This window comes from Artemia franciscana, chromosome 15, assembly GCF_032884065.1.
Source record: "Artemia franciscana chromosome 15, ASM3288406v1, whole genome shotgun sequence".
NCBI classification, from domain to species: Eukaryota; Metazoa; Arthropoda; class Branchiopoda; order Anostraca; family Artemiidae; genus Artemia; species Artemia franciscana.
Genome location: NC_088877.1, coordinates 5,846,270 through 5,872,434, shown reverse-complemented (window position 1 = coordinate 5,872,434; position 26,165 = coordinate 5,846,270). Strand labels below are relative to the sequence as shown.

At 35.7% G+C, this 26,165-nt stretch overlaps 1 protein-coding gene across 2 annotated transcripts in view; it reads left to right on the top strand.

Annotated features, from left to right (window-relative positions):
- LOC136035976 (general transcription and DNA repair factor IIH helicase/translocase subunit XPB-like) overlaps window positions 1-26,165 on the top strand; it is an 88,235-nt gene that overhangs the window by 43,701 nt on the left and 18,369 nt on the right. Inside the window, exons 9-11 of one of the 2 annotated variants that reach the window (XM_065717875.1) lie at window positions 7,801-8,022; window positions 12,700-12,968; window positions 20,296-20,460. In XM_065717875.1, the coding sequence (XP_065573947.1) occupies window positions 7,801-8,022; window positions 12,700-12,968; window positions 20,296-20,460 (656 nt within the window). The remainder of the gene's footprint in view (window positions 1-7,800; window positions 8,023-12,699; window positions 12,969-20,295; window positions 20,461-26,165) is intronic. The other variant, XM_065717876.1, reaches the window with a different exon arrangement.

Here is a 26,165-nt window from a genome sequence, read left to right as displayed (position 1 = left end):
TCAAATATTTACACAGTTTTTAAGAGCCCCGAAAAAAAATTAAAATTAATTTCAATTCTAGAAAGTTGCAGTTTAGAAGAAGGCTTTAGCTGTGTAATTCACGTGCATAATATTTGTCCTAGAAATTTACGCAAATACCTAAAATTTACTCCAACAGGTTCATAAATCAAGCACGTACAATGAATTTCTATGAAATAGAATTTTGGTTTAAAAGAGTAATAGTTCGGAAACAAGACTTTCTTGTTGTTTAATTTAAGAATACAAACCTCGGATATAAAACAGTATGTAAATATTTAAAATAATTCTTTTTAAATTGATTCTTTTCTGGATATAAAACAGTATGTAAATATGTAAAGTGATTCTTACAACAAAATATTAATTGAAAAAATCTTTGGAAGAAGGCTCTCATGCTGCGTGATTCATGTACGCAAACTTGTATCTGAAAAGATGCCAAAATAAACAAAATCTACTAAGTTTACCCTTGTTAACATGCAAGGTTTTTATTGAAGGAGTGGTTTTAAAATTTTCTAGGAGGCTCATTTGATCGGAAATTGAAAGCTCTAGTTCTCTTCATTAAGAATAGGAAATGATGGGACGGAACCAGATTCCTCCCTTCTTTTATCCTTTTCACCCCAAATGAATCTAATTAAAGTTTGGAGAATTATGCCCATATCATGGGCATAATTCTCCATATTTTGGAGAATTATGCCATATAAAGTTTGGAGATAGGTGTTTTGTTCAAAATAGTCCTAAGGCAAAATAACTATGCCTTATGGTTTCACAACCCCTCAGTCCCCGGGGATAGGGTTATAAGTTATAGTTTATGGAAGGACGTATAAACTTTGGAAATGCTCATTCGATTGGAAATCGAGAAAGCCCCCTCCAAAGTTAGTAAAGCCTTGTAGCCCCCTCGTAACATGATCAAAAGACCAAAGAACCATACTTCCGAGGTTGAATTCCCCCTCAGCCCCCGGAGCAAGGGCTTTAACCCCTTGAGCTCTTTTTAGGTGCCTCCTCTTCTCAACTCTAATCAACCTTTTGGAATCGCATTTTTTTCAAACTAGTCAAAAGGTCCAATAGCTATACTTTCAGGAATGCGATGCCCCCATAGCCCCGGGTTAAGAATTGTAAATTTAGCAATTTTTTAATTGTTTACCTGCAAAATTTATCATACGGAAAAGGAAAATATTTTATTCTGTGTGTATCCGAAAAGGCTAGGAGCATTAAGTTGAAACCTCGGAGAATGATGAGGGATATTTTATGTTAAATCAAAAGTCACACTTTGCTTCCAGTTTATAAAAAAGGAGGAGCTGCAATATTATAAGAACGGTGGAGGGTATTTAGTTGAAACTTGTAGTAAATGTTGGGAGGGGATGCTGAATAATGACTGCAGGGCCACCGTCTCCCTTCCATGCCTTTTTAGTATCAATCCTTCCAAAAATATTCGGTCAATCTTTTGAAAAAGCACATTTGTTCAAAATAGTCAAAAGCTCAAATAATTATGTGCATATTGTGATGACATAGCCCCCCATAGCTTTAAAAAGAGATGCTGAACATATTAAACACACTATGTGAATGTTCATTGTCAGGGAGATGTTTTACAAATATCTAAGTAACAACTGAGGGGATTAAGTTAAAAATTTCAAGGGATGTTGGAGAGCTATTGGAGGGTAACCAGCCCCTTTGCCCTTTTTAGATGCTCCTTACTCTCATCACTGATCAAAATTTTGGAAAAGCAATTTTGTTCAAAACATTCAAAAGGTCTAGTAAATATGCCTCCAGAGATGCAATGCTCCACACAGCCTTTTGGGTAAGGATTATAAATTTTGCAATTTGTCCCATTTTATGTGCAGGATTTATCATTACGAAAAAGGAAGAAATTTTAATTCAAGATGTGTCCGAAAAGCTTAAGGATATTAAGGTGACAAACAAACATACAGCAGGTATTAATACCTACTACTACAATTAATAACTCACAGCAGCGCCAAGCCGCCTGAGGCCAACACAGCTGCGCAACGCTCCTCCTCCAACCCGATCTATTCTAGGCCTCCCTCTTTACAGGCTCCCAGGAAGCTCCCATTTCCTTTAAATCTTTATTTATGACATCCTCCCACCCCAGACGAGGACGACCTGCTTTTCTCTTAGCCATAGACGGTTGGCCAAAAAGTACAATCTTTAGCAATCTGTCATCCTTCATCCGCACAGCGTGACCTAGCCATCTCAATCTTTCTTTCATTATAGCCCTAGAAAGCGGGATTCAACCACATTTTAGTACAGCCTACTGTTTGAAATACGGTCAGTCAGCTGGGTAAGCAGAACAATCCGTAAGCAATTTCTCTGGAAAACATTTAGTAAATTTTCATCCGCTTTTCGGACCACCCATGCTTCAGACCCATATTTGACCACTGTCTTCACTCTAGCTTCCAATATTCTAATCTTGGTTTGCAGACTTATATTCCTGTTCTTCCAAATCTTTTTGAACTGTGAAAAAACACAATGAGCCTTGGCTATTCTATTTTTATCATCTTCACTGTTCCCACCGTCTTTACTAACAAAACTACCAAGATAAGTGAAGATGCCCTTCAGATCAATCTTTTCGTTACCCAGTGTCACCTTTTCATCTTCACTTATTCCTAGCCCTAGTGACTTAGTCTTCTTAACATTAATTTTCAAACCCATTCTAGCACTCTGAACTTGCAAAACCTCTAAAAATTCGTTCATTTTGGTCACACTTTCATGTAATATGCTTAAATCATCAGCATAAGCTAACTCCAGGAGAGTTTTCTCTCCCCATTTGATTCCTTATTCTCCAATCGCCTTTCCTATGCTCATTAGGACAAAGTCCATCAAAATGATCCATATAAAAGGGGATAGAACACACCCTTGATTAACTTCTGATTTAAAAAAAACCAGCCGCTAACCTCATTTCCTACCTTAACCGCAGCAGTATTACTCTCGTACATAGCACAAATCACTTATTTCAGTTATTATTGTATTTGTCTGGTATACCATGCAAGGATAAGACCTTTGCTAACGCTCTTCTGCCAACAGAGTCGAACGCTTGCTCATAATCGATAAAACTGAAGACGAAAGGTGTTCGACAACGAAGGCACTTCTCAATTATTAACCAAAGAGTGAAAACTTGGTAGACACATCCTCTACCTTTTCTAAGACCGCACTGTTCTTCTCTTAAAACTTTGTTTCTAGCATCTCTCAGTCTAAAAGGTATCATATTACTAAGTAATTTGCTACCTACAGGGGCCAGACTGATGCCTCGATAATTACGACACCTTTCTTATGCAGTAGTTTAATTAAGGTTTTCCTAAAATCATTAGGTACTTCCCCTTTTTCAAAAATCATATTCATAATCTTCAGTAGCTTATTTCTAACCTCAGAGCCACCATATTTAAGAAACTCATTAATCATACTATTAGCACCTGAGGCCTTATTATTTTTTAATCCTTTTAGTACTGTCGCTAATTCTTCCTCACAAAACAAATCTTCCTTCACATCCAAGGTATCACAAACTTTTTCATTTTCATTGATATCTTTTCCTATAACTGTATCTTGGTTTAGCACATTCTCAAAATGTTCCACCCATCTCACTTTAACTCTGTCCTTATCACTAATTGTGGCCATATTCCTATCTTTAACTGGGACTAGTCCAGATTGACTACTCCCTCTCAATTTATTGACATGCCAGTTTGATATTTTACTATTATACCGTCTAGCTGCATCTTCCAGATCCTCGGCAATTTTATCCATGGCCTGCACTTCACTTCTTTTTAGCTTTTTAGTTCATATTTTAATGCTTTCTCCACTTTCTTTATATTCCTTTTGTTTTCATATGATCTATCACTCAGATAATTCTTGTACTAACCCCTTCTACTCTCTATTAAACATAAAGCTTTTTACACTAATTTTCCTAGCAGCAGTCTTAACTTTCTAAATTGATTCCATCCATCTTCCACATTATCAAATTTTAAACTCTCAAGTTTAGTATTCAACTGTTCCTGGAAAGTTTCTCTCAAATTTTCATCCTTGAGTCTACCAACACTATAGCTTCCTGGGAGGTAATTACCCTTCCGAAATTTCAGCTTTAAATTAGCCTCAGACCCTACTAGATGGTGATCTTTACTTTAACATCAATAACAGCACTCCTATATACCTTAGTATCATCTATTGATCCTGCTAGTCTTCGGTTTACAATAGCCTAATCAATAAGGTTTGCTGTCTTACCATCACGTGAATACCATGTCAACTTATGGGGCATTTTGTCATAAAATGAACAATTAGTATTCTATTATTAATACATTCCCAGCTTACACAAGACTTAGCAGCTTCCTTATTCATCATGAGCCCTACTGCCTGCCTATGTACCTCATCCTTCCTGCCTGGGTAAACAAATTCTATGTCACCTAGTTTCATGCTTCCTACCCCTGGGATATGAGTTTCTGAAACTCCTAATAAGTCCAGTTTAAACCGTATGAAGACAAAGCACAGAAGGAATATCCAATAATCAGGATCCCGTGCGAGTGCTGTGTTGTTTACTAGGCTATAATTTCTTCGAGGGTTGCCACTTCTCAAGTGGGAAAAGTTGACTCCAAGATCAACTTTTGCAGGTACCCTGAAAGGGTCGAGGCAGCCCTTTGCAGAGGTCGTCGTCCATGGATCTGGATCTTACGCCCTGCCGCAGTTGTCCTCCTATAGAGGATCGTCCCACTATGGTGTTCTACATCACGATGCAATTTAACCCATTACTGGAAGAAGGTTTGTAACTCATGGGACGTTTGGACACGCCAGTGGGCCCTGTTGAGTGTAAATTTGAGGGGGCTTCTTCCTCCTCCACCTGTAACTATGGTCCCGGGTGAGGGTGCCCCAGTTTCTATTATGAACCCCCAAGGATAAGGTTCCCCTTGGTACGTGCCTCCTATGGAGTTACTCTGCCAATGGATCAAACAATGAAATTAATAAATCTTAAAATGATTAAAATTTCAATTAAATATACAAATTAAGCTAAAAATGAAGAAAAATCACTACAAATAAACTTGTATAATCGCTACAATAAGCTTGGATACCGTCCCCTGACCTTATAGTAAACATCTAAAGCCTACTGCGTCATTGGTGCTTTACTGAAAACTATATGTGTCTTGAACATTCCTTGGAAAAAATTAATAAAGTTAAACTGAATATCTAATTCAAATAATATTAATTGCTGAAAGCTCAGCTGTTAAAAATCTTATTTTACTCGTTCGATCACATATACAGGGAACGTCTTCAGCAGATATATTTGCTGATGACGGTCGTTGTGTATGTTATCAAAATATTCAGAATTTATTGTCATTGTTTTTCACTGTCTAATAAAAGGATTTTATCCCTATTTGATCTGGTATTTGTGCGTCATGGAAAGGCAGTTTGGTCTTCAAAAATACCTGCGTCAATATTGTAATAAGTACAAAGAAAATATGTGTTACTATTTAAAATTTTATTTTACTCGTTCGATCACATATACAGGGAACGTCGTCTACTTCATTTGGACCGATCTGCTGCTATGAGGGGGGCCTCGGTAGCAGCAATGTCGTCCATGTTGTGGGTTCTGAAACCTGTCAATCCATGTGGTCAGAGGTCTACTCCTTGGATGTAACCAACCATGGGATGTCGGGTCAAAGTCGTATATGATGTAGTGGTTGTCGGTGACATCCGAAAGAGATGCCCGAACCATCTGAGAGTTCGCTAGGCAATTTGTGTTGAAAATTGTACTGGGTGAGTAAGGGTGAGGAGCCTTTCATTGCTCACAAAATCTTCCTATCGGAGCCCCTTGATTTGACAAAGTCTTTTTGTCTGGCAGGCGTCTATCATGCTAAAGGTAGTGGATTTGAGAGGAAATGTCTCAGTCGCGTAGAGCAGTCTGATTGAGCTCACGGACGAGTTATGTATGCCCTGTCCAGATGGTATCGACGACAGAAGAAGCTATCGTGATTTGGCTGCTCAGTTTCGTAAAACAGCGCTTAAAGATAATAACTAACGAAAAATTTTAGGAAATAAATTTGAAGAGTCTAAGGACAAGGGGGAAGGAAAATATAGAGAAAAATTAAGACAACAATAAATATGAGTGAATTCAGAATATTATGGATGATCCCTATCTGCAGTTACTTTTTCATTTTTTTTTTTATAAATCTTTTTCTTTTTGAGAAGTGTGCAGATTTTGTTTGTTTTGTGACAAAAGTGACGCTTCGAGCTCAACCTTTCTGCACACCTCTGTTAAAAATACTACACTGTTTTTATTCAATAAAAAAGTTCAATTTCATACATACATACACAGATAGAGGCTCCATGGCCCGTAAAACCAGGAGGTTAATCCTTCGAAATTTTGTTCATAATTGGAATATTATCTTCTTTCTAATTCAAGTTCATTTCTTGCAGCTCCATATTTCTTTGACAATCATCATAAATTATTTTCTTTCATATTTTATCCACATCTACTTGCAAATTATTTATATATTTGATTTTATGTTTATCTTGGATCACTCACTTGTTTTCTTTCTTTTTAATTTTCATTAATCTTTAAATGAATATTTTGAGATGGCTTGGGATATTTGAGATGCGTTCTGCGGATGAAGGATCACAGATTGCTGAAGATTTTCTTTTTTGGTCAACCGTCAAGGGCTGCACGGAAAGCAGGTCATCCGCGGTTGGGGTGGGAGTATGTCATAAAGAAAGATTTAAGGGAAATGGGAACCTCCTGGGAGGGTGTAAAAAGGGAGGTTTTGAATAGACTGGGATGGAAGATGAGAGCGTGTAGCTGTGTTGGCCTCAGGCGGCTTGGTGCTGTGGTGAGCTGTTAGTAGTAGTAGTTTTTGTTATAACGAAATTGTTTATGTATATATGTTCAGTTTGCCTTATATTTTACGGAATCTCATTTTTGGGCCAATAATGATATTCCTAGTTAGGCACTAAAAGGTCATCTGTATTTGTAGATTTTTGTTTTCTGTTAAAATTTTCCATTATATAACTATATACTTTTGGTCAAAAAAAAAAAAAGAAAAGAAAGAGAATTGAGCAAAAAAGTAAAATATTAAGCAGCTAAGTATTAAAAAAACAAAAACGAAAAACAGAAAACGAGATGCGGAAAAGTACCAATTGAAGGAAAAAATTTAAGAGAAACGAGAGGAGGTAAAGAAGGAGGTAAAAGCAGGATTTTCCTGGGATAAGAAAAGACCAAAAGAAATAGATAAAACCTTAAAAGGATACATCTACGAAGATGCTAAGAACTAGTTTGAAGGACGTGACAAGAGAAACGTTTACCGGCATCATAGGACCATTTACCAAGTTGTATAATTGTTCGGGAGATCTGGTATCCTTTTTACCTCCTTTTCCAGATTAAATATATAACTAGAACTTAAAAGTCAGGCATTACCTTAGACATGAGAAAAATTGACAAACTTAAAAGCAGGATTGAGCAAGGATTGAAAAGGATAGAAAGAAAGAAAAAGAGTAAGTGAAAAGGAGAGGCACTTAAGTTCTAGTTTTAAATGTGGAAGAAGGGAATCGCAAGCAGGGGTACTGAGGTCACAAAGGAGGGTGTTGGAGATGAAGGAGGCATCAAACGCCGTTATTAGAGCAGCTCTGATCTAAAGGCTTCTCGTTCTGTATGTGTTATTTTGTATATTGGATTCAAACCTGCTTCCCGTTATCCCCTTTCCCTTCCCTATTAACCATTCCCCCTTTTCATTATCCATTATTCCTTCATTTCATAAGCGAAAAATCCTGCCAAGCTCATGAGAATCTCTTCTATTTTAGGTGTTTCTGTTGAGCAGTGGAAGGCCCAGTTTAAGATGTGGAGCACTGCCACTGACAATATAATATGCCGATTTACGTCCGATGCCAAGGAAAAACCAACGAACGCCAGTATTTTGATTACCACATATCCCATGATAACGTATGGACAAAAAAGAACATATGAAGGAGAGCAGACAATGAAGTGGCTTCAGGACCAAGAATGGGGCATTATGGTTCTTGATGGTGGGTTCCATTTATCTTTATCTTGTGTTCTATTTATTTTTCAAGAAACGAGCATCTAGTTGCCTGCAATTTAAGAACATTTCTAGCTAATCTTAGAACAGATTGAGAGACAGATGATTGTCGGTTGATTCAGCCATAAAAGTTTATGGACAGGATTTTTAACTTCAAAATTTGATAAAACTGAGAAATTCGAGAAATCAGAATCGAATTCATAGTTTTTTTTTAATACCAAATTCATAGGCAGCGCAATACTACTGTCTAAGTAAAGAACAGTGTATTATTTTTTTTTTTTTGGGGGGGGGGTGTTTTAGACCATGTTACTTCGTATCGAAGGAGTTGTAGACACTTCGAAAAGATTCTTTCGATTGGAAATTGAAAAGGCTAGTGCCCTTTTTAATAGTCAAAAGTGATTGGAGGGCAACTAACCTCCCACGCCCATCATTTCCCCAAACTCATCCAATCAAAATTTTGGCATAGGCATTTTGTTCAACGTAGTTGAAAGGTCTGGAAATTATGTCTTTGAGGATGACAATCCCGCCCAGAGCCCACAAGGCAAAGGTTGTAAGTTATACCTTGGGGGATGTAACGTTTTTATAGAAAGCATTGTCGTAGAAACCTAAAAATGGCTCATTAGATTTGGAATTGAGAGGCTTAGTGCCCTTTTTAATAGTTGAAAGTGGTCGGAGGGCAAATGCACCCCCCCCCTCACGAACATCATTACCTCAAACACTTCCGATAAAATTTTTGATATAGCCATTTTCCTCAACGTAGTTGAAAGGTCTGCAAATTATGTTCTCGAGGATGACAACCTCACTCCCCACAGCCCTCAGGGAAAGTATGCCCTGGGGGTATTTAAGGTTTTTGTAGAAAGAGTTGTCATAGAAACTTCAAAAAGGTCTCATTTGATTGGAAATTAAGAGGGCTAGTGCCCTCTTTAATAATCGAAAGTGATCGGAAGGCAAATGACCTCCCCCCCTCCCAAGGCTATAATTTCCTCAAACACTTCCGATCAAAATTTTGATTTTGCCATTTCATTCAACATAGTTGAAAGTTACAAAAATTACCTCTTTTAGGATGACCCCTTCCCCTCCACAGCCCTCAGGGCAAGGGCTGTAAGGTATGTCCTTGGGCCATATAAGGTATTGTATAGAAAGTGTTTTCGTAGAAATTTCTAAAATGGCTCATTTGATTGGAAATTGAGAGGATTAGTGCCCTTTTTATTAGTGGAAAATGATTGGAGGGCAAATGCCCCCACCCTGACGCCTATTGTTTCCCCAAACACTTCCAATAAAAATTTTGAGATAGCCGTTTTTTTAACGTAGTTGAAAGGTCCAAAGATTATTATAGAAAGCGTGGTCATATAAACTTCGGAAGGGGCTCATTGGATTCGTAATCATAAACTCGTGCCCTTTTTAAGAGTCAAAGTGATCGGAGGACACCTCCGTTTACCCCCCTCCCACACGCACAAACGTCGTATTGTCTCGAAATGCATCTAATAAAAATTTTGAGACATCTATTTTCTTCAAAATAGTCCAATATTATTTAACACGGCTTTTGAGGCTAAATCAAACCCCCAGAATCTGGGGGCAAGGGTTGTCAATGCCTTCGTGGCACTTAAGCTTTTTATGGAAGAGATGGTTGTATAAACTTTAGAGGAGGCTCATTTGGTTGAAAATTGGAAGGTATAATTCCCTTTTAAGAGTGTTAAGTGATGGAGTGCAGCTACCCCCCGACCACCCCTCCTCATCAAACGAATCTTATTAAAATTATGAGATAGCGGTTTGGCTCAAAATAGTCCAAAGTAAATATAATAATGCCTTTAGGGTTGACACAACCCCTAGTGTCCTGAGAATAGGGTTGTATATTATGCCCTAAGGACACATACGATTTTTATAGAATGGGTGGTCGTAAAAACTTCAGATAGGGCTCGTTTTAATTTGTAATTAGAATTTATAGTGCCCTTTTTAAGAGTCAAAGTGATTTGAGAGCAACCAGTCCCCTCCCCCCATACACGCTCATCATTTCCCTTGGTCTCGAAACTATGTCTGTAAGGAAGACAACTCCCCCCCTTACAGTTCTCAGGGCAAGGGTTGTAAGCTATGCAATGGGGGCATATAAGGTTTTTATACAAAGGGTGGTCGTATATGCTTTGGAGTGGACTTATTGGATTGATAATCAGAAGTTCTAGTGCCCTTTTTATGAGTCAAAGATATCAGAACGGTAGTACCCCCTCCTTCCCCACACACACACACAAACACGTCATGCTTTCCCAGGATGCATCCAATACAAATTTTGAGAGAGTCCTTTTATTCAAAATAGTTTAAAGATCATATAACAAGGCTTTTGGGGTTGATACAAACCACCAGAGCCTGAGGGCGAACGTTTTAAGCTATGATAGGACATTTAAAGTTTTTATGGAATGGATGGCCGTATAAACTTAACAGATGGCTCATTTGGTTGAAATTTGAAGTTCTAGTTCTCTTTTTGGATTAAAAGGGATGGAGGCTAAGCCTCCCTCCAACTACCCCTTTTTCCACCAAATGCATCAGATTGAAATTTTGCGATGATAATTTTGTTCAAAATAATCCAAATGATCTATAACAATGCCTACAGGGTTGGCACAATCCCCCAGAGCCCTGAGACGATGTCTTTAAGTTATGTCCTAGGGGCATATAAGATTTTTATGGAATGCATGTAAAGGTGTGCATGTTTGACCTCTTCTTTCCCAAAATACGAAGGGCATTAAGACGATTCTTTTAGTGAATGTTGACGGGAGTGTTGAACTAAATAATATCATGTTATGTGTATATGGGTTGTCAAAAGGATGTAACTCAGGAATGACTGAGTATTTTAATTTTGGATTTTCAGGAAAGGATAAGGGAGATGATCAATTGACCAAAAAGGCAGTAATTGCACGCTACTTCTACAGTAACTACTGCTGCTTCTACTGCTACCACAAGTAATATTATTATTTCTACTACTATCACTACAACTGTTACTTCTGTAGCAAGTACTACTAAGGCTGAGGACACTGAAAAAAAAATATATGAGGAAACGTTGAGGGGAAAGTTTAACTAAATCAAAACGTGCTATGTGTATACAGATTGCTGATACGGGCGTATCAGTAATATTTTTGAAATGGCTATTTTTTGGCATAGATCTTTTATTTATTTGAAGGAAATAAAAAAAGAAAAGTTTTCAAAAAAAAAAAGTATCCTTAGGAAACTGAAAGTCACAGATATAATTGATTTTATGAATTTTCTTTTCTCCTTTAATCTTGATTATTATCGTCATTCTTTTTATATCATTGACGAATAGAAGCCACCTGTCCATGAAACATACTGTTTTCATTGAAGTGCTTTCAGAAGGTTTTAGAGAGGATGCCCGACTTTTGTTTACGGTGGTTCTCTTTTGTAAACCCTGATTAATCTTTTGATATTATTTTTCTGTCATGTTGTTCTGATGACAATTAAAAACACACTTTTCATTATCCATTTTCAGTAAAGCGAGAATTTTCTTCGCCATCTAGGTGGTTTAGGGTGGGGGTATGCCCTGCTTTTATTTTTGTTCATTTCTGTTTGTTTTGTTTGACTTGATTATCTTTACTTTCTGTTCGTTTTAGGAGTCATCTTTTCAGCAGTAGCAGTATCTATTATTGTAATGTTTGATTTGATTGTTCATTTTAGCTTTTATTTGTTTAGATTTTATTTATTAATTCATGGTAGTTTCTGTTTAATCTTGAATTTGAGTCATTACAGGACTTCATTTCTGCTCGTTTTGTGTTTTTATTCGGCTTTTTACTTTTTTTGTTAAACATTTTTTTTTGAAAATGTTTGTTTAAACCAATTAAGAACATATAGATGTCGTGTCTATCTATATCCAAACGGTATTAGCAATCTTTGGGTTGTATTCTAATAAACCTTTTATTCAATCGTGGTAAAGGAAGTTCCTAGACTTTGGTGCCTAGTATGTTTCGCTGCTAAAATGGTGTATTACTACCCCACCAATCCTGTTTTATGTTCGGCAATTTTGCAACTGAACCGTAATTGCCAATATGCTTTCGGAATTGCGAGACAACATCCATCTGAATGTCTTTACAACTTAATGTATTCTCAATATGTTTAGCCCTATAGATTGCGGTGTAATTGCGAGATAACATCCATCTGAATGTCTGCAACCTAATGCATTAGAGTCTTAATTATGTCTTAATTATTAGAGTTGTTAATTCATTTATAAATTCTGATTAAAAAGTTTTGCTCAGCATTTTTAAAAATAATTCAAATAAGAAAAACCCAATGTTAGAGTGGCATTTCTCATTGACAATAGGACTGTTAACCCTTGGTTTGTTCTTTAACAAGCCTTTTATTCAATCCTTGTGAATGGAGTCCATGGTTTCAAGTGTCTCTTAAATTCGATGTATCTTTCACTGCCAAAACTTGATATTATTTGTCACAATGCTCCTGTTGTATATCAGGTGACTATACGGCTAAATACGCCATAATTTCTAATAAATTTGAAATATGACAATATCCATACGAATGTTCATTGTGGTGATGCATTTTGTGATGCATGAATGTGATTGTGTTGACAGAGTTTTTAATTTGACTGTAAATTTTGTGAATAAATCTATAAAATAAATTATTTTCTTTTTTTATAAATTTTGTTTATTCATTGCAGAAGTTCACACAATTCCAGCCAAAATTTTTCGTCGTGTTTTAACAATCGTCCAGGCTCACTGTAAACTTGGACTGACGGCCACTTTGTTGCGTGAAGATGACAAAATTGCTGATCTGAATTTTCTAATTGGTCCCAAAATGTATGAAGCCAATTGGCTTGAACTTCAAGAGAAGGGCTACATAGCCAAAGTTCAGTGTGCCGAAGTTTGGTGCGACATGGCACCGGAATTCTACAAGGAATATTTATCCACCAAGTCTGCTAAGCAATTGGTAGATACTTTTCTTAATTTTATAGGAGAAATGTTGTTATTGGAGCTAAAAAAGGGGACTAAAACAGCGAATAAAATGTTACCAAAAACAACATTAAGTTTCAGCCCAATGTTTTAAGCGGGCCAAGAGTAATTGAAGCAATTGTTTTCAGCCTCAAGAGAAGGGCAACGCAACCAAAGTTTAATACACATAAATCTGGCATGACATACCGTCCAAATTTACTAGAAGAAAAATGTTTGTTCAAATGGCCTAGAAACTTTAACCGAAAGGCTACACAACTATTGTTCAATTTAATTGGAATCTTTTGTTGCATTTTGCAAGATAGCTGTGTAAAAAAAAGATTTGAATGTCATAAACATGCATTTTGAAGCCCTCCAAGAGCTACTGGGCGATTTTGGCATTACTCTGCTTGTGTTTTTCCAAGAAATTTGCTGACAATGTTTTTAAATGTCAGTCATGCATTCTTCATTTTTTCTGTCAGTTGTTCTCCTATTCTGTAAGATGTTCCCATAAAAGGCTCATCTTTAGTAAGCTGCCAAATCTTTGGACAGTCAGATACGATAAGATAAGATTTATTATTCATCACGAAACACACATACAATTTTACATTTTACTATTCCCCCCAAAGGCTCTTTGGCCTGTAAAAAAGGGGGAAAATAAACGAGTCACTTACTCAGAGAAAAAAAAAATCACTTAGTCACAGAGAGAAGAGCAAAAAGGAGAAGAAAAGAAAATATAAATCAAATAAAATCTATAGAAAACAAAACTAAATAGACTAATAGATTGAATAGATCAAATTAATTAAGTAGATTAGTAGATAAAATAGACTCCAGTGAAATATATATATATATATATATATATATATATATATATATATATATATATATATATATATATATATATATATATATGTATATATATATATATATGTATATATATATATATATATATATATATATATATATATATATATATATATATATATATATATATATATATATATATATATATATATATATATATATATATATATATATATATATATATATATATATATATATATATATATATATATATATATATATATATATATATATATATATATATATATATATATATATATATACATATACATATACATATACATATACACACGTATAAAAATAGATAAAATAACTTCTAAGAAGCCAAAAAATTTTCAATAATTTTTTTGCACAAACCGAATGAGTGGCACCTTTGAGCTGATTCGGGCAACTTATTCCATATAATATGATTCACCATTAAAGGATTAAAATCTGACCTTACACAAGGAGTAAAAGGAACTTGAACCTGATTTTTGGTATTGCGAAGATTATAATTGTTCTGATCAGAGGTGAAAGATGGTGGAACACTTAGGGGATGGGGGAGGTCACCATGAAGCTGAGAAAAAGTAAAACATGCACACGAAAGAATATACAGTGACTCGAGATCAAGTAATGGGATAACTCTTGAACGATTAGTTTCCTTAATGAGGTTTCTAGCTGTATTGTAAACCTTAGAAAGTGGTTTTAATAATGAAGGAAAGTTTGACATCCATACTATTGGAAAGTAAGAAACATAAGATCGGATCAAGCAGTGAAAAAGAATTTCCAAAATTAATCTAGGGAAAATATGTTTAAGTTTTCCTTAAAATACCGAGACTCTGCATATCTTCATTTTAATCAAATCAATGTGACGTTTGAAAGACAAGTTTTCATCAACAAGAATGTCTAAAAAACGAACATATCGATCTTTAGATCTATGATTTATCCCATTTGGCTGATGAATTTCTGATAACTGGGGATAAATCTGAGAAACTTGCGAAAATATAAAAAAACTGGACTTAGAATAATTTAGGATAAGATAATTAGCATCAAGCCATAAAATTACTCTCTCAAACAAATTTTCCAAATTTAATCGAAGCTCAGATTCACAATTTCCCGAAGTGCAAGTGTGCTATCATCAGCAAAACAAACAAGGACATCAGAAGATAGTGAATTATAATTGGCACTATGGGCAAGGGAAGGTTTAGGGTGACAGAGTCTACGGCAATTAATAGTTTTCTGCTCTTTTACTGCGTAAAAAAGATCATTTACATACATCAAAAATAGCACTGGCCCTTAAACTGATCCCTGAGGAACGCCAAAATTCACTTGTGAGGGTGAACGGAAAAGTGGATCGACAGAAATTAACCATCATTCAAATAAGATTGAAACCAAGAAAATACATTACCCCTAATGCCAAAATGAGACATCTTCGATAGAAGAATTTCATGGGTTAAGGAATCGAATGTCTGGCGAATATCCAGGAATATAGCCGCCGGAATTAATCCCGAATTTAATGTAGAATGTATAAAATTCAAAAGGGACATATAGGCATGCTCAGTGGAGTGTTTCATTCGGAAACTAAATTGAAAATCATGAAGAAACTTTTTAGATTTTAGAAATTTAAGTAGACGAGAAAGCATAGCCTTTTCGAAGATTTTACTAAATACTGATAAAAACAAATTGGTCGATAATTTGCTGGATCATTTCTTGGTCCACATTTATACAGAACAATAATCTGGGCACGCTTGAGAGCATCTGGGAAAACACAACATTTAAATGAAAGATTAACAAGTTTTGTTAGAGACACAACTATTGAAGGAAGAATAGATTTAACTACCTTAGTAGGAATAGAATCTGGCCCAGGTGAGGGCGAGTTTTTCAAGCCATTAACAATTTTAGTAATTTCACTTACTGTTACTGGCTCTATAAGCATAGATTTAATACAAGACGGACCGAGGTAAGATCTAAAGTCCGGCTTAGGCCGAGATAAAATAGCTGGGGAAGCAATATTCTTACCAATACTAGCGAAGAATGAAGTGAATGCTTCTTGGACATTAAGCTCACCCTCTACGGCTTCATCACCAATGACCAGACTCATAGGTAAAGAGCTAGATTGAGAACCAGGTTTAAGCACAGAATTTATTACCTTCCAAGTTTTACGAATATCATTGTCACACGCAGCAAAATTATTTAGATAATATAGAGATTTGGCTTTCCTACACAAGGAATTATATATATTCCGGTAAATCTTGAATTGACAAAGACGAATAGCACTCGCTGAAAGTTTAGCGCATTTATAAGACCTCCAGAGATTATTTTTTCCTTCTCCAGCTTTTGGGAAGTCCGGATGTCATCCAGGGGGTTTAGGAACAATCTTTTTAGACCTGCGATTAGAAGGTGGTACTTTACAAATGCTAAGAATAGCCTCTTTTATGGTTCCATAAAAGGACTCAAATAAAGAAGAAAAATCCTTATCATTATCAAACAAGCTCCACGAATTTTTTGCCAATTTTGACCCAAGAAGAGATAACTCATTCTCACCAAACGTAATAGAATAGAAATCAAACAATTGAGCCCGGTTATTCTTTCCCTGATTAAAGCTGAGCCGAGAATATATTGGAAAATGATCGGAGATATCGAAAGTAAAACAATTCAAAATAGGGATGATACCTTTTTATTGACAGTGAAATATAAAATTATTTAACTGGATATTTCGAACACATATACAGTGTTCATCATCAGCAGTTCATGTTCATGTTTTACTGCTGATGATGAACACTGTATATGTGTTCGAAATATCCAGTTAAATAATTTTATATTTCACTGTCAATAAAAAGGTATCATCCCTATTTTGAACTGTTTTACTTTCGTCATGGAAAGGCAGTGTGGTCTTCGAAGTTATCTACATCGGAGATATCAGTAACTAAAATTGAGTTTTCCTTCAAGCTAAGCGTAGAGAAGATATTGTCAATCAAAGAAGCTGTAACATTAGTTACTCGCGTGGGGATGGAAGTGGTTGTTAGAGTTCTTGCGGCAAGCACGGTTGAAAGAAAATAAACCGAAGCCGAAGAATTTGAATCCATCAAATCTATATTAAAGTCACCCGTTATGGTTAACTGACACGGACGTTTCAATATTATGTCAAGTATTTCCTCAAGATTCCGAAGAAACAACGAAACCACACCACTAGGTGAACGATAAATATTGCCTATGATTAGATCAATACCATTAACTCTAATTCCTATAAATTGTGACTCAAAGATACCTTCAAAATTCCTTGGTAAGGCACTCCGCAAGCAGTAATGCAAATTACTTGATATATATAAATGGCAAGACCTCCTTTAGCCATCTTACAGCGGTTTATATGTTCCATTTTGTAGCCATGGATATCCAATAGTATTTCATTGCCAGAATCCAAAAATGTCTCGCACAAACCAATAACAACAGGCTGTCCATCCGAAGCAACTTGTCTTAAATTATCTATTGACGAGGAGAGACCTTGAATGTTAAGCCCGAGTGCAATCAGAGAAGAATTTCCTTTGGTAACCTCCTCTCCCCCCAAATCCGAAACACATTTACTATTACAAACATGGTTTTTGTTAATCACATTTTGATTAAACTCACCCACAGAATTATTCACAATACTAATTAGATCAAAAGGATTATTTTCAAGCTCGCAAAGGCGTCTCTCACGGCTTAAAATATTGAAAAAGCAGGTTTTACTTGGAGTCCATTTAAATCATCACATGAACAAAAAAGAAATCTTTACCTAAATCTATTACAGAAGAAAAACCTGTCAAAGGATTACAAACACATAAATAATTAATAACACAGTAGGTATTATCGGGATGAACCATGAGCATGGAAAAGAAAAAAAATTAAAGTAAATGAAAGAAACGAAATGAAAAAGAAATAGTAAATAAAATGGCCTGAGGAAAGCATACACAACAAGAAAATATTAACCAGTCACATACTAATACATTCATGCAAATAATTTATTTTGCGTATACGAGTTTCAACGGGAACTTTGGCTAGGACTTGTCCATGATCAGACCAAACGCTTCTTGGGCCAAAGGTGCTACGAGCCACGTTTAATAGATATCGGCGCTTTTTAATTAGGTTTTCCAAAACATATACACCTGACTTTACCAACTTACATTTTGCTGCAAACACTTTACGAGCAATATCTAAGCTTCAAAGTTTTACCAGAACGGGGGCGATTTTCACATTCTCAGTTTGAGTTGCAGGCATGCGGAATCGATTAGCCTTTAAGAGGTCCTTTTTTTTTTAATCTTGCAAGCCCATTATTTGTGTTATCACTCCATTAAGATTTTCTGTCAGTTCTACATTGGGGTGTGGTTTCACAACGTAGAAAATTAGGGTATCAAGTAAAGTATCCTGCTCAAGTTGGTCAAACCTTTCTTCACTGCATTATAATGTTTTTGAAGGGTTGTTTCAATTTTTTTCAAATTTGGCATTATATTCAAGGGAAATCGAATTATTAACTTCATTCACAATATCTTCACTGATAATTTCCGAAGCTCGGCGATCTTTCATTGTATTTGATACAACACGAGAAATATCATTCATTAGGTTGGACTTAGTGTTCATTAGTTCCTCTTTCGTTTCATGTATTATTTCTTTTAAAGTTGATGCTGCTGCAGAAGTTGGAGTTGATGGTGCTAGGCTGGATTTTCCCTTAGTTTTTGCGGGTAGTCCTAAGTAGGAGATAAGCGCTGCTCTTCTAAAGCCTCATTTACATCTTTATCTGTCCTTGTACAAGCTTCTTTAATGTTGTCATTCCAGTTACGGATATGTGCTTCAGCTATATTATGCTCAGAGTGGGTACCATAGCAAAAGACTAGATATCTAGCTTGATTTTTCTGGTTTTTGGTGGTTTTAATAACTACTGATGACCATAAGGAGTATCCCTGAAATGAAGCTAGGACAAGATCGAGCGGTTTTTATTTTACCATTTTACAATTTTCAGTCACAGTGGGGGGGGGGCACCACAGGTAACAAATTTCAACAGTAAAATGTTCCAATTTGCCGCCCCAAAAGTATTCACGTTTGTAATATGTGCTTGGTTATTCACGCAAATTCATCAAATTTTCAGCAAGGACTATATCCTATTCAATTGAAAACTGGTTTAGCTCTTCACTCTTTGAACTCTGACAGTGAACTGATAGCTGTTATGACAGTTATGAAGGTGCTTCAATTACTATTCTTATTAAGTTGACATGCAATAGCCATTCAACTAAAACGATTAGTAATCTGAGTTTCATGTCTGATTTTAATCCCAGTCCATTTTCAGTTATATAAAAAAAGGTAATATGTTTTTATTTACCTACGGCTACTACTAATAACAACAACTCACTGCATCATCAAGCCACGAAAGGCCAACAAAGAAAGGTACGTACGATCCTCATCAATACTAATCTTTTCGAAGGCTCCCTCTTTACACGCTCCCAAGAAGTTCCCACTTCTCTTAAATCGTTTCTTACGACATCCTCCGATCCTGTTATGACACTCCAAATGACAGTTTAGGAAATGTCGAAATGAGATGTTTGAAAGAGTCTCCTTCAGCTGGCAAAGCTTTAATTCATAGTGAGACCCAGCTGTATATGCAGACGTCCAAATATAGTATTCCTCTGTAAAAAAGCTGATTTAGATTGTTTGGATCATCAAGTTCGGGTAATGACCAATTTGATGGCATTCATGATGCGCAATTGTGCAACCATGCACATGATGCGCAACCATGATTGTGCAATTTGATTGCGTTTTTCATAATCTCTGCTTCTCCACATTCACTGAAAATGGAGGAACTTGGTGTATTTAAGTTGCTTACCAAGGTGGAAGCATAACCTTTTAAGGCCGACCCAGTAGGTCAACCCAATGTGGTCTTAAGTTAAATTTTTCGTTAAAAACCGTAATCAAAATAGTGGAATACGAATATGGGAACTACAATTGATGAAAACAACAATTTCAAAATAGGGGAAGATGAATCTGACGAGGACCGAAATAATCGAAAATTATTCTTTCTACTTTATTGTTAAAGTAGAAAGGACTGGTTGGAGTTCAATCACTTTGTTCTTTAAGATTAGCCTTTTACACCTCATCTAAATAATTTCCCTGGGAAATATATAACATAATCTTTCTTTCTTTTTAAAGTCCGGCGGACTTTCTAGAGGCAAATGAACCGGAAGTTTTGAGAATTATCAGATGCATACTGCCGCATTTAAGTTACAAGAGAAAGAGCTTGTGTCTTATGTTAAACCAATGAAGGTAAAGGCAAGGATGTAAAGACAGGCACTTTTAAGTTCACCTCTACTCTGATTCGCTGAAATTTGATGCAAGTTGTAGCCTTTGTAACTTGAATCTTAATTACGCTTATATGGGAACGGGGCATAATGTATTTTTGCTTCTGGTTTCCTTTAGTAATAATTTTTTTTCCTTACTATAAAATGATGTTTTCTTTTTAGCTACTGTATGTGATGAACCCAAATAAGTTCAGGACTTGTGAATTTCTGATTAAATACCACGAGAAGAGGCAAGACAAAATCATCGTTTTCTCAGACAATGTGTATGCACTCAAATATTACGCCACTACTCTTAGAAAACCTTTCCTCTGTGGCTCTACTTCACAGGTGCCGTTTGTATTCATTTTTATTGCTCTTAGAAAACCTTTCCTCTGTGGCTCTATTCACAGGTGTCATTTTTATTCCATTTTTATTGGTATTAGAAAACCTTCTCTTTGTGGTTCTACTTCATAGGTGCCGTTTTTATTTATATTTAGTACTCTTAGAAAACCTTTCCTCCGTGGCTCTACTTTACAGGTGCCATTTTTATTGATTTTTATTACTCTTAGAAAATATTTCCTCTGTGGCTCTACTTCACAGGTGCCGTTTTTATTTATTTTAATTACTCTTAGAAAACCTTCCTCCGTGGCTCTACTTCACAGGTGCCGTTTTTATTTATTTTTACTACTCTTAGAAAACCTTTCCTCTGTGGCTCTACTTCACAGGTGCCGTTTTTATTTATTTTTATTACTCTTAGAAAACCTTTCCTCTGTGGCTCTACTTTACAGGTGCCGTTTTTATTTATTTTTATTACTCTTAGCAAACCTTTCCTCTGTGGCTATACTTCTCAGGTGCCGTTTCCATTAAGTTTTATTTTTCTTTCTACGTTTTTTGTGACTTTAAAGCTTGCTTTTTGTTATTTAAATGTTAATTTTTTTATTTTTCTCGGCTGTTTAATAAAGCAGAATATAAATCATAAAAAGATAAATGAAAGCTAATGAAAAAAAATTAGCCTTTCTTTCTACGTGTTTTGTTACTTGAATGTATGCTTTTTGTTTTCTAATGTCTATTTTTGTTATTTTTCTCGGCTGTGTAATAAAGCTGAACGTAGAGCGTAAAATAAATGAAGGCTAATAGACTTTTTCGTATCCATTTCACTGGTATCTGCTGTGACTGGAAGCAAAAAGATTAATTTCTCCTTCAGTTTATAAACAACATGAAGTTTGACTGACGTGTTATGAATTCACCTCAAAAGGCCTTTTCAATTATAAAAATTTTATTATTATGGGATACATTTTGAAATATTTACCGGGTATCCCCACACTGCCAGTTTATAATAGTTGAATATTGGACGAATTCTTGTTATTTCAGGTATTAACCTACCCATGGGTTGTGTCTCTCATTTTCCTAATCTCGCAGGACAGTGAAACTTACAAGGTGACAGTCTTAGCAAGGAGTATTCCCCCCTCCACTTTACCTGTTTATGACGGTTTAAGGGAATAGAAGAGTAAAACTTTGCAAGGGGTATTTCCCCAAGCTGCCTGTTTATGACAGCCGAATACATTAATTATTTTTATTGCGGATTCTGACCTACCCAAGGGCTACACCTCCCGTTTTTGTAATTTTACAAAAGAGTGGAACTTTCAAGGTAGCTCATCTGGAACCTCAAGCGGAACATCATCTTCTCTGCTTGTTTATGACGATCGAGTATTGGACAGACTCCCTAAGGTCAGTGTCTCCCATTTCCATAACTTTACAAGAGAGTGGAACTTCGAGGGACCTCATGGGGTTGTTTATGACTATTGTATATTGAAAGAATTCCCATTATTTTGCACTGTCCTATCCAAGGACTGAGCTTGCCATTACCATAACTTTACAAGAAAGTGGAACTTCAAGGGACCTCATGTGGAACCTCATCTACTCTGCTTGTCTATGGCGATCGAATATTAGACTAATTGCCATTATTTTGAAGTGACCTACCAAAGGTCTGCGCCTCCATTAACACAATTTTTCATGGAAATGATATTTTCAAGGCGACATTTTTGGTAAGAGTATAACGCCGCGGCTACTGACAACTCACTGCAGCACCAAGCCGTCTGAGGTCAACACAGCTATGAAAACTTCTCCTCTATCCAATGATTTGAATTAAAATTGAATATTTGTGGGAATCAAGCTATGGCTAACTGTAGAAAAGCTAAGACAGATAGTCCGATTGAGTGAGATGCAAATCTTTGAACATAGTTTTTTGAACATTAGTTAAATTAAGTTTTATTAAATTATTAAATTAATTTTATTAAATTAAGTTTTGTTAAATTAATATTATTTTGTCAAAATTTCAATAGGTAAAGAACTGTCATGTAGGCAAATTTCAGGGCCCTCTAGAGGGAGAAGGAGTAGACGTGGGTACTTTAAAATACCTTCCCAGGACATACTTTAGCCTGTAGACCCATCCCTGAAAGTTTCATTTTCCTAACCTAAACCCTTTCCAAGATAGCAAGAAGTCAATTAACTAGAATTTTACCAAAAAAAAGTTAAATTAACTGCAGGATGGGGTCTGCTGGATCCCAGTTTTTAAAATTTCGAAAAAAAAAATATATTTTTAAATGTATTGCAATTTCACTTACAATACACTCAGATATATCAGTTAGAAACACTAAAATGCAAAAATGTTACCACTATTCGCATTTTAGATATAGGAACTTGGCATGTTCCATACACTCACTGTTTTGGCATACATTGTAGGTATACTTTGATTTTCTGTCCTTTCTTCTGGTGCAAATGATGCGACGACCTTTTCGTTCACTGGAACCTGAATGAGACACCTAGGGCAATCTCAGCTAAAAATCGCGCGATGTTTTCGATAAAGAAAACACAGTTCTCATGAGATTGATTGAAAGGGTTTCTCTGATCCTAGGCTGTGGATTGATGAGGCATCGTCCTAGCTCTCAGCATTTTTAAGTCATTTTCTTGGGATCTCGACTAGTTTAGAATAACGTTGGCATAAGCTCAAGCTATGTCCATAATCGCAAGCCACACCGCCATGGATCATCATCTTGTGCGGTGGCTAGTCGTGTAATTAGAACACCTTTGGTCTAGAGAGTCTACTCCACTTTTTGCTGGGTTTTAGGTCATGATTATCTCTGGTTTACTATTCTTGTGATCGATATCTAATGAAAGGTACATCGATGAAGGAAGAATTACTGCTCTATCTTTCTTTGGAACAAACAACACTAGAGCCAGATGGTCACTAACCCCGAAGCTGGACGAGTTGGGCTCTCTTGTATGACTAGCTAGGAAATGGGTGAGATTTCTCTTTTTTTCTTTCTCACTGTGCGTACACGAACCAGTAGTTGGCTGAGATGTTGCAGTTTGAACACTTCAAATGATCGACAAGGATCATGACAGTTCACGTTGGAACTGAAGTATTCCGGAAATCAACCATAGGTGTTTTCTTTCCACCACAAAGCATGGAATTTCTATTCCATGCTTTGTTTGGTTTTGAGGGAATATGTATCTTAAATTTTCGCTGTCCTCTAAATGCAACTAGTATTTCATCAATCATCAAGTACTGGCCTGGTGAGTAATATGCTTTGCAGTTTACGACGAGGAGCTAGAAGTCTACCTATTTCGTTGTGTATGTGCCTATTATTCAACTGAAGTCAGTTCTCCAACTATTGGAATCGCATCAGACTCTTCGTAGTGCGTAAAATGTCCTGCACAGTTCCATCAGCTGCAAAGAGACCTTTGCAATCCTTACTCCCTGACTTGAATTCTTCAAAGAGCTACAGAAGGCCTGAAAAGGCTTGCATTTTGTGATGTCAGCTGGGTATAAATATTTACATCTTAAGACTCATTATCACTCCCAGAGTTTTAGGGAGAGATCCAAGTGTTACAAATAAAAGATAGTTAAGATCACAGTAGAGACTATTAAATCATATAACTCTTTGTTGTGTTTTGATGTGTTCAGAAACATAGCAATTTATTTTGCCAATGCTTTTTTTGTAAATTACCAAGACCAATTTTACTATCTTAAGATAAACGCAATTCGGGTAAACTTTTACAGGGGAACCCATTATGATCTAGGTCCTTTGTTTATTTTTCTGGTTTTATTTTCGTTTTGTCATGATATGTTAAAGGCTTACAAATAGATGAATGTTCTTTCCGTTAATAATACCTTTTATCCTTTATCAATCAAACTATCGTCATCTTTTTCTTAAACTATGACGCAAATCTCTTAGTTTTCCTATTTTACCCAAATTGAGAAGTTACAGAATTTTGGCACGCAACCTGTGAAAAAGATGTTAAGGTCAAATTACAAAAATCAAAAGGAAGCGAGAAAGGGCGTTGTGTTAGCTAAAGTCACACCAGACTATAATAAAAAAAAAAGTTTAGTATCCAGCACTTGCTTATCCAAAAGAATGCGTTAATTCCGTTGGTTTTCAAGAGCCAATTAGCCTACAATGTTCCTCATTTGTGAAAGACAAACAACCTGGTCTTTTTGAAAATAGACCTATACATTAAATTCCGAAAAGGTGTAGCCTGGCATTAATTTAAATAACTTAAAAGTAGTTGTTCTCTAAAAAGCTTATAAAAATTAGACTTAGTTTATCTGCTAAGCCTATAAAAAACTTACACAAACTGCAGGGTGGGCCTGTCGGACCCCAGAGTCTTGTATCTACGCACCTGTCAGTGATTTTAGGATGTTTTTTCACCTAGATTTACAGCCCAACTAGTCCGATGAATGCACGTGATATCGGCTTCTTAGCAACATTTGGTGGTACGAGATCAACAAAACACTCTATGCTGGGGTCTAATAGACCCGACCCTGCCAGTTAAGGGTTAATAATGTATTAAAAATACTTAAATATATCTCCATATTTTCAGGTTTAAAAATATATCATAAATGGCCTTTGGTAAATGGCCTTTTTCACAGTAGATAGATCTTGTCTTATTTTTCTTTCCAGGGAGAAAAATATTATATTTCCATATATGGATATATTTCCATATTTAATATATCTATTAAATATATTTAAATATATCTCCATATTTTCTTGTTTAAAAATATATCCTAAATTGCCTTTTTTTGGTAAATGGCCTTTTTTCACTGTAGATAGATCTTACCTTGTTTTGACTAATTTCAGTTTAAATAATGACTAATGAATGGATTTAATGACTAATATACGAATTAATTTGATTTTGGCTTTTTTGCCTGTCTTTTAGTTTTGGTTGTTTTTTTATTGGATGCTTTTTTGCTCGTCCTTTTTTTTGTACTCGAAATTCAAATTTGTTCTGGCAATTTTGACAGCAATTTTTGAAATAAACATCTTTTTTAAAAGTAAATTTTAAGAGTTAAATTAAGAGTAAATTTTAACTTTCTTGATTGCTCTCTATATGTTTGGCTTTGAAGCAATATTTTGCCTTTAGGATTCGGGATCAGGTTAGATTAATTTTTGTCTTTTATTGGTCTACTTCGAGTTCTTTCAATAATCTGACTAGTTGCTCCAAATCTCCAAAAAGTACCTCACCTCAAAATCAACTTGTATTGAGCACATTTTCCAGATTAGATATTCTCCAGAAAAGTCTTTCAGTCGTAACATTTTATTGCTCATGTTCAAAACGTGATCGAAATCCAAAAAATGATCAAATATCGCATAACCATTTCAAAAGTTAGCATATTACTCCATAAATATATTCTCCAGAATGTACATATTCTCCAGAAAAGTATTTCAGTCGTAACGTCTGTTTCCTCATGTCAGTCTTTATGATCTAGATGGTCTTTGAAAATCGTTTATGAAGGTAGAACTTTCAAGATTGAAGGCTGGGGTGATCTGGGAAGTTAGCCTGGATTCTGACCTTTTCAAAAGGTCAAGGACCATTACCAAGTTTGAAATTTGATCGAATCCGTAATACAGACAGCGAAAAAAACCCACTGAGTTTTGATGTCTTTGCATCATTGGGTTTCTCAATTTTAAGAAGCATGTACGCCATGTTGTGCATATCAGATGCACTTCATTGAGAAATGCAAGCTTATGTGTTACTGACTTTTAGAGCAA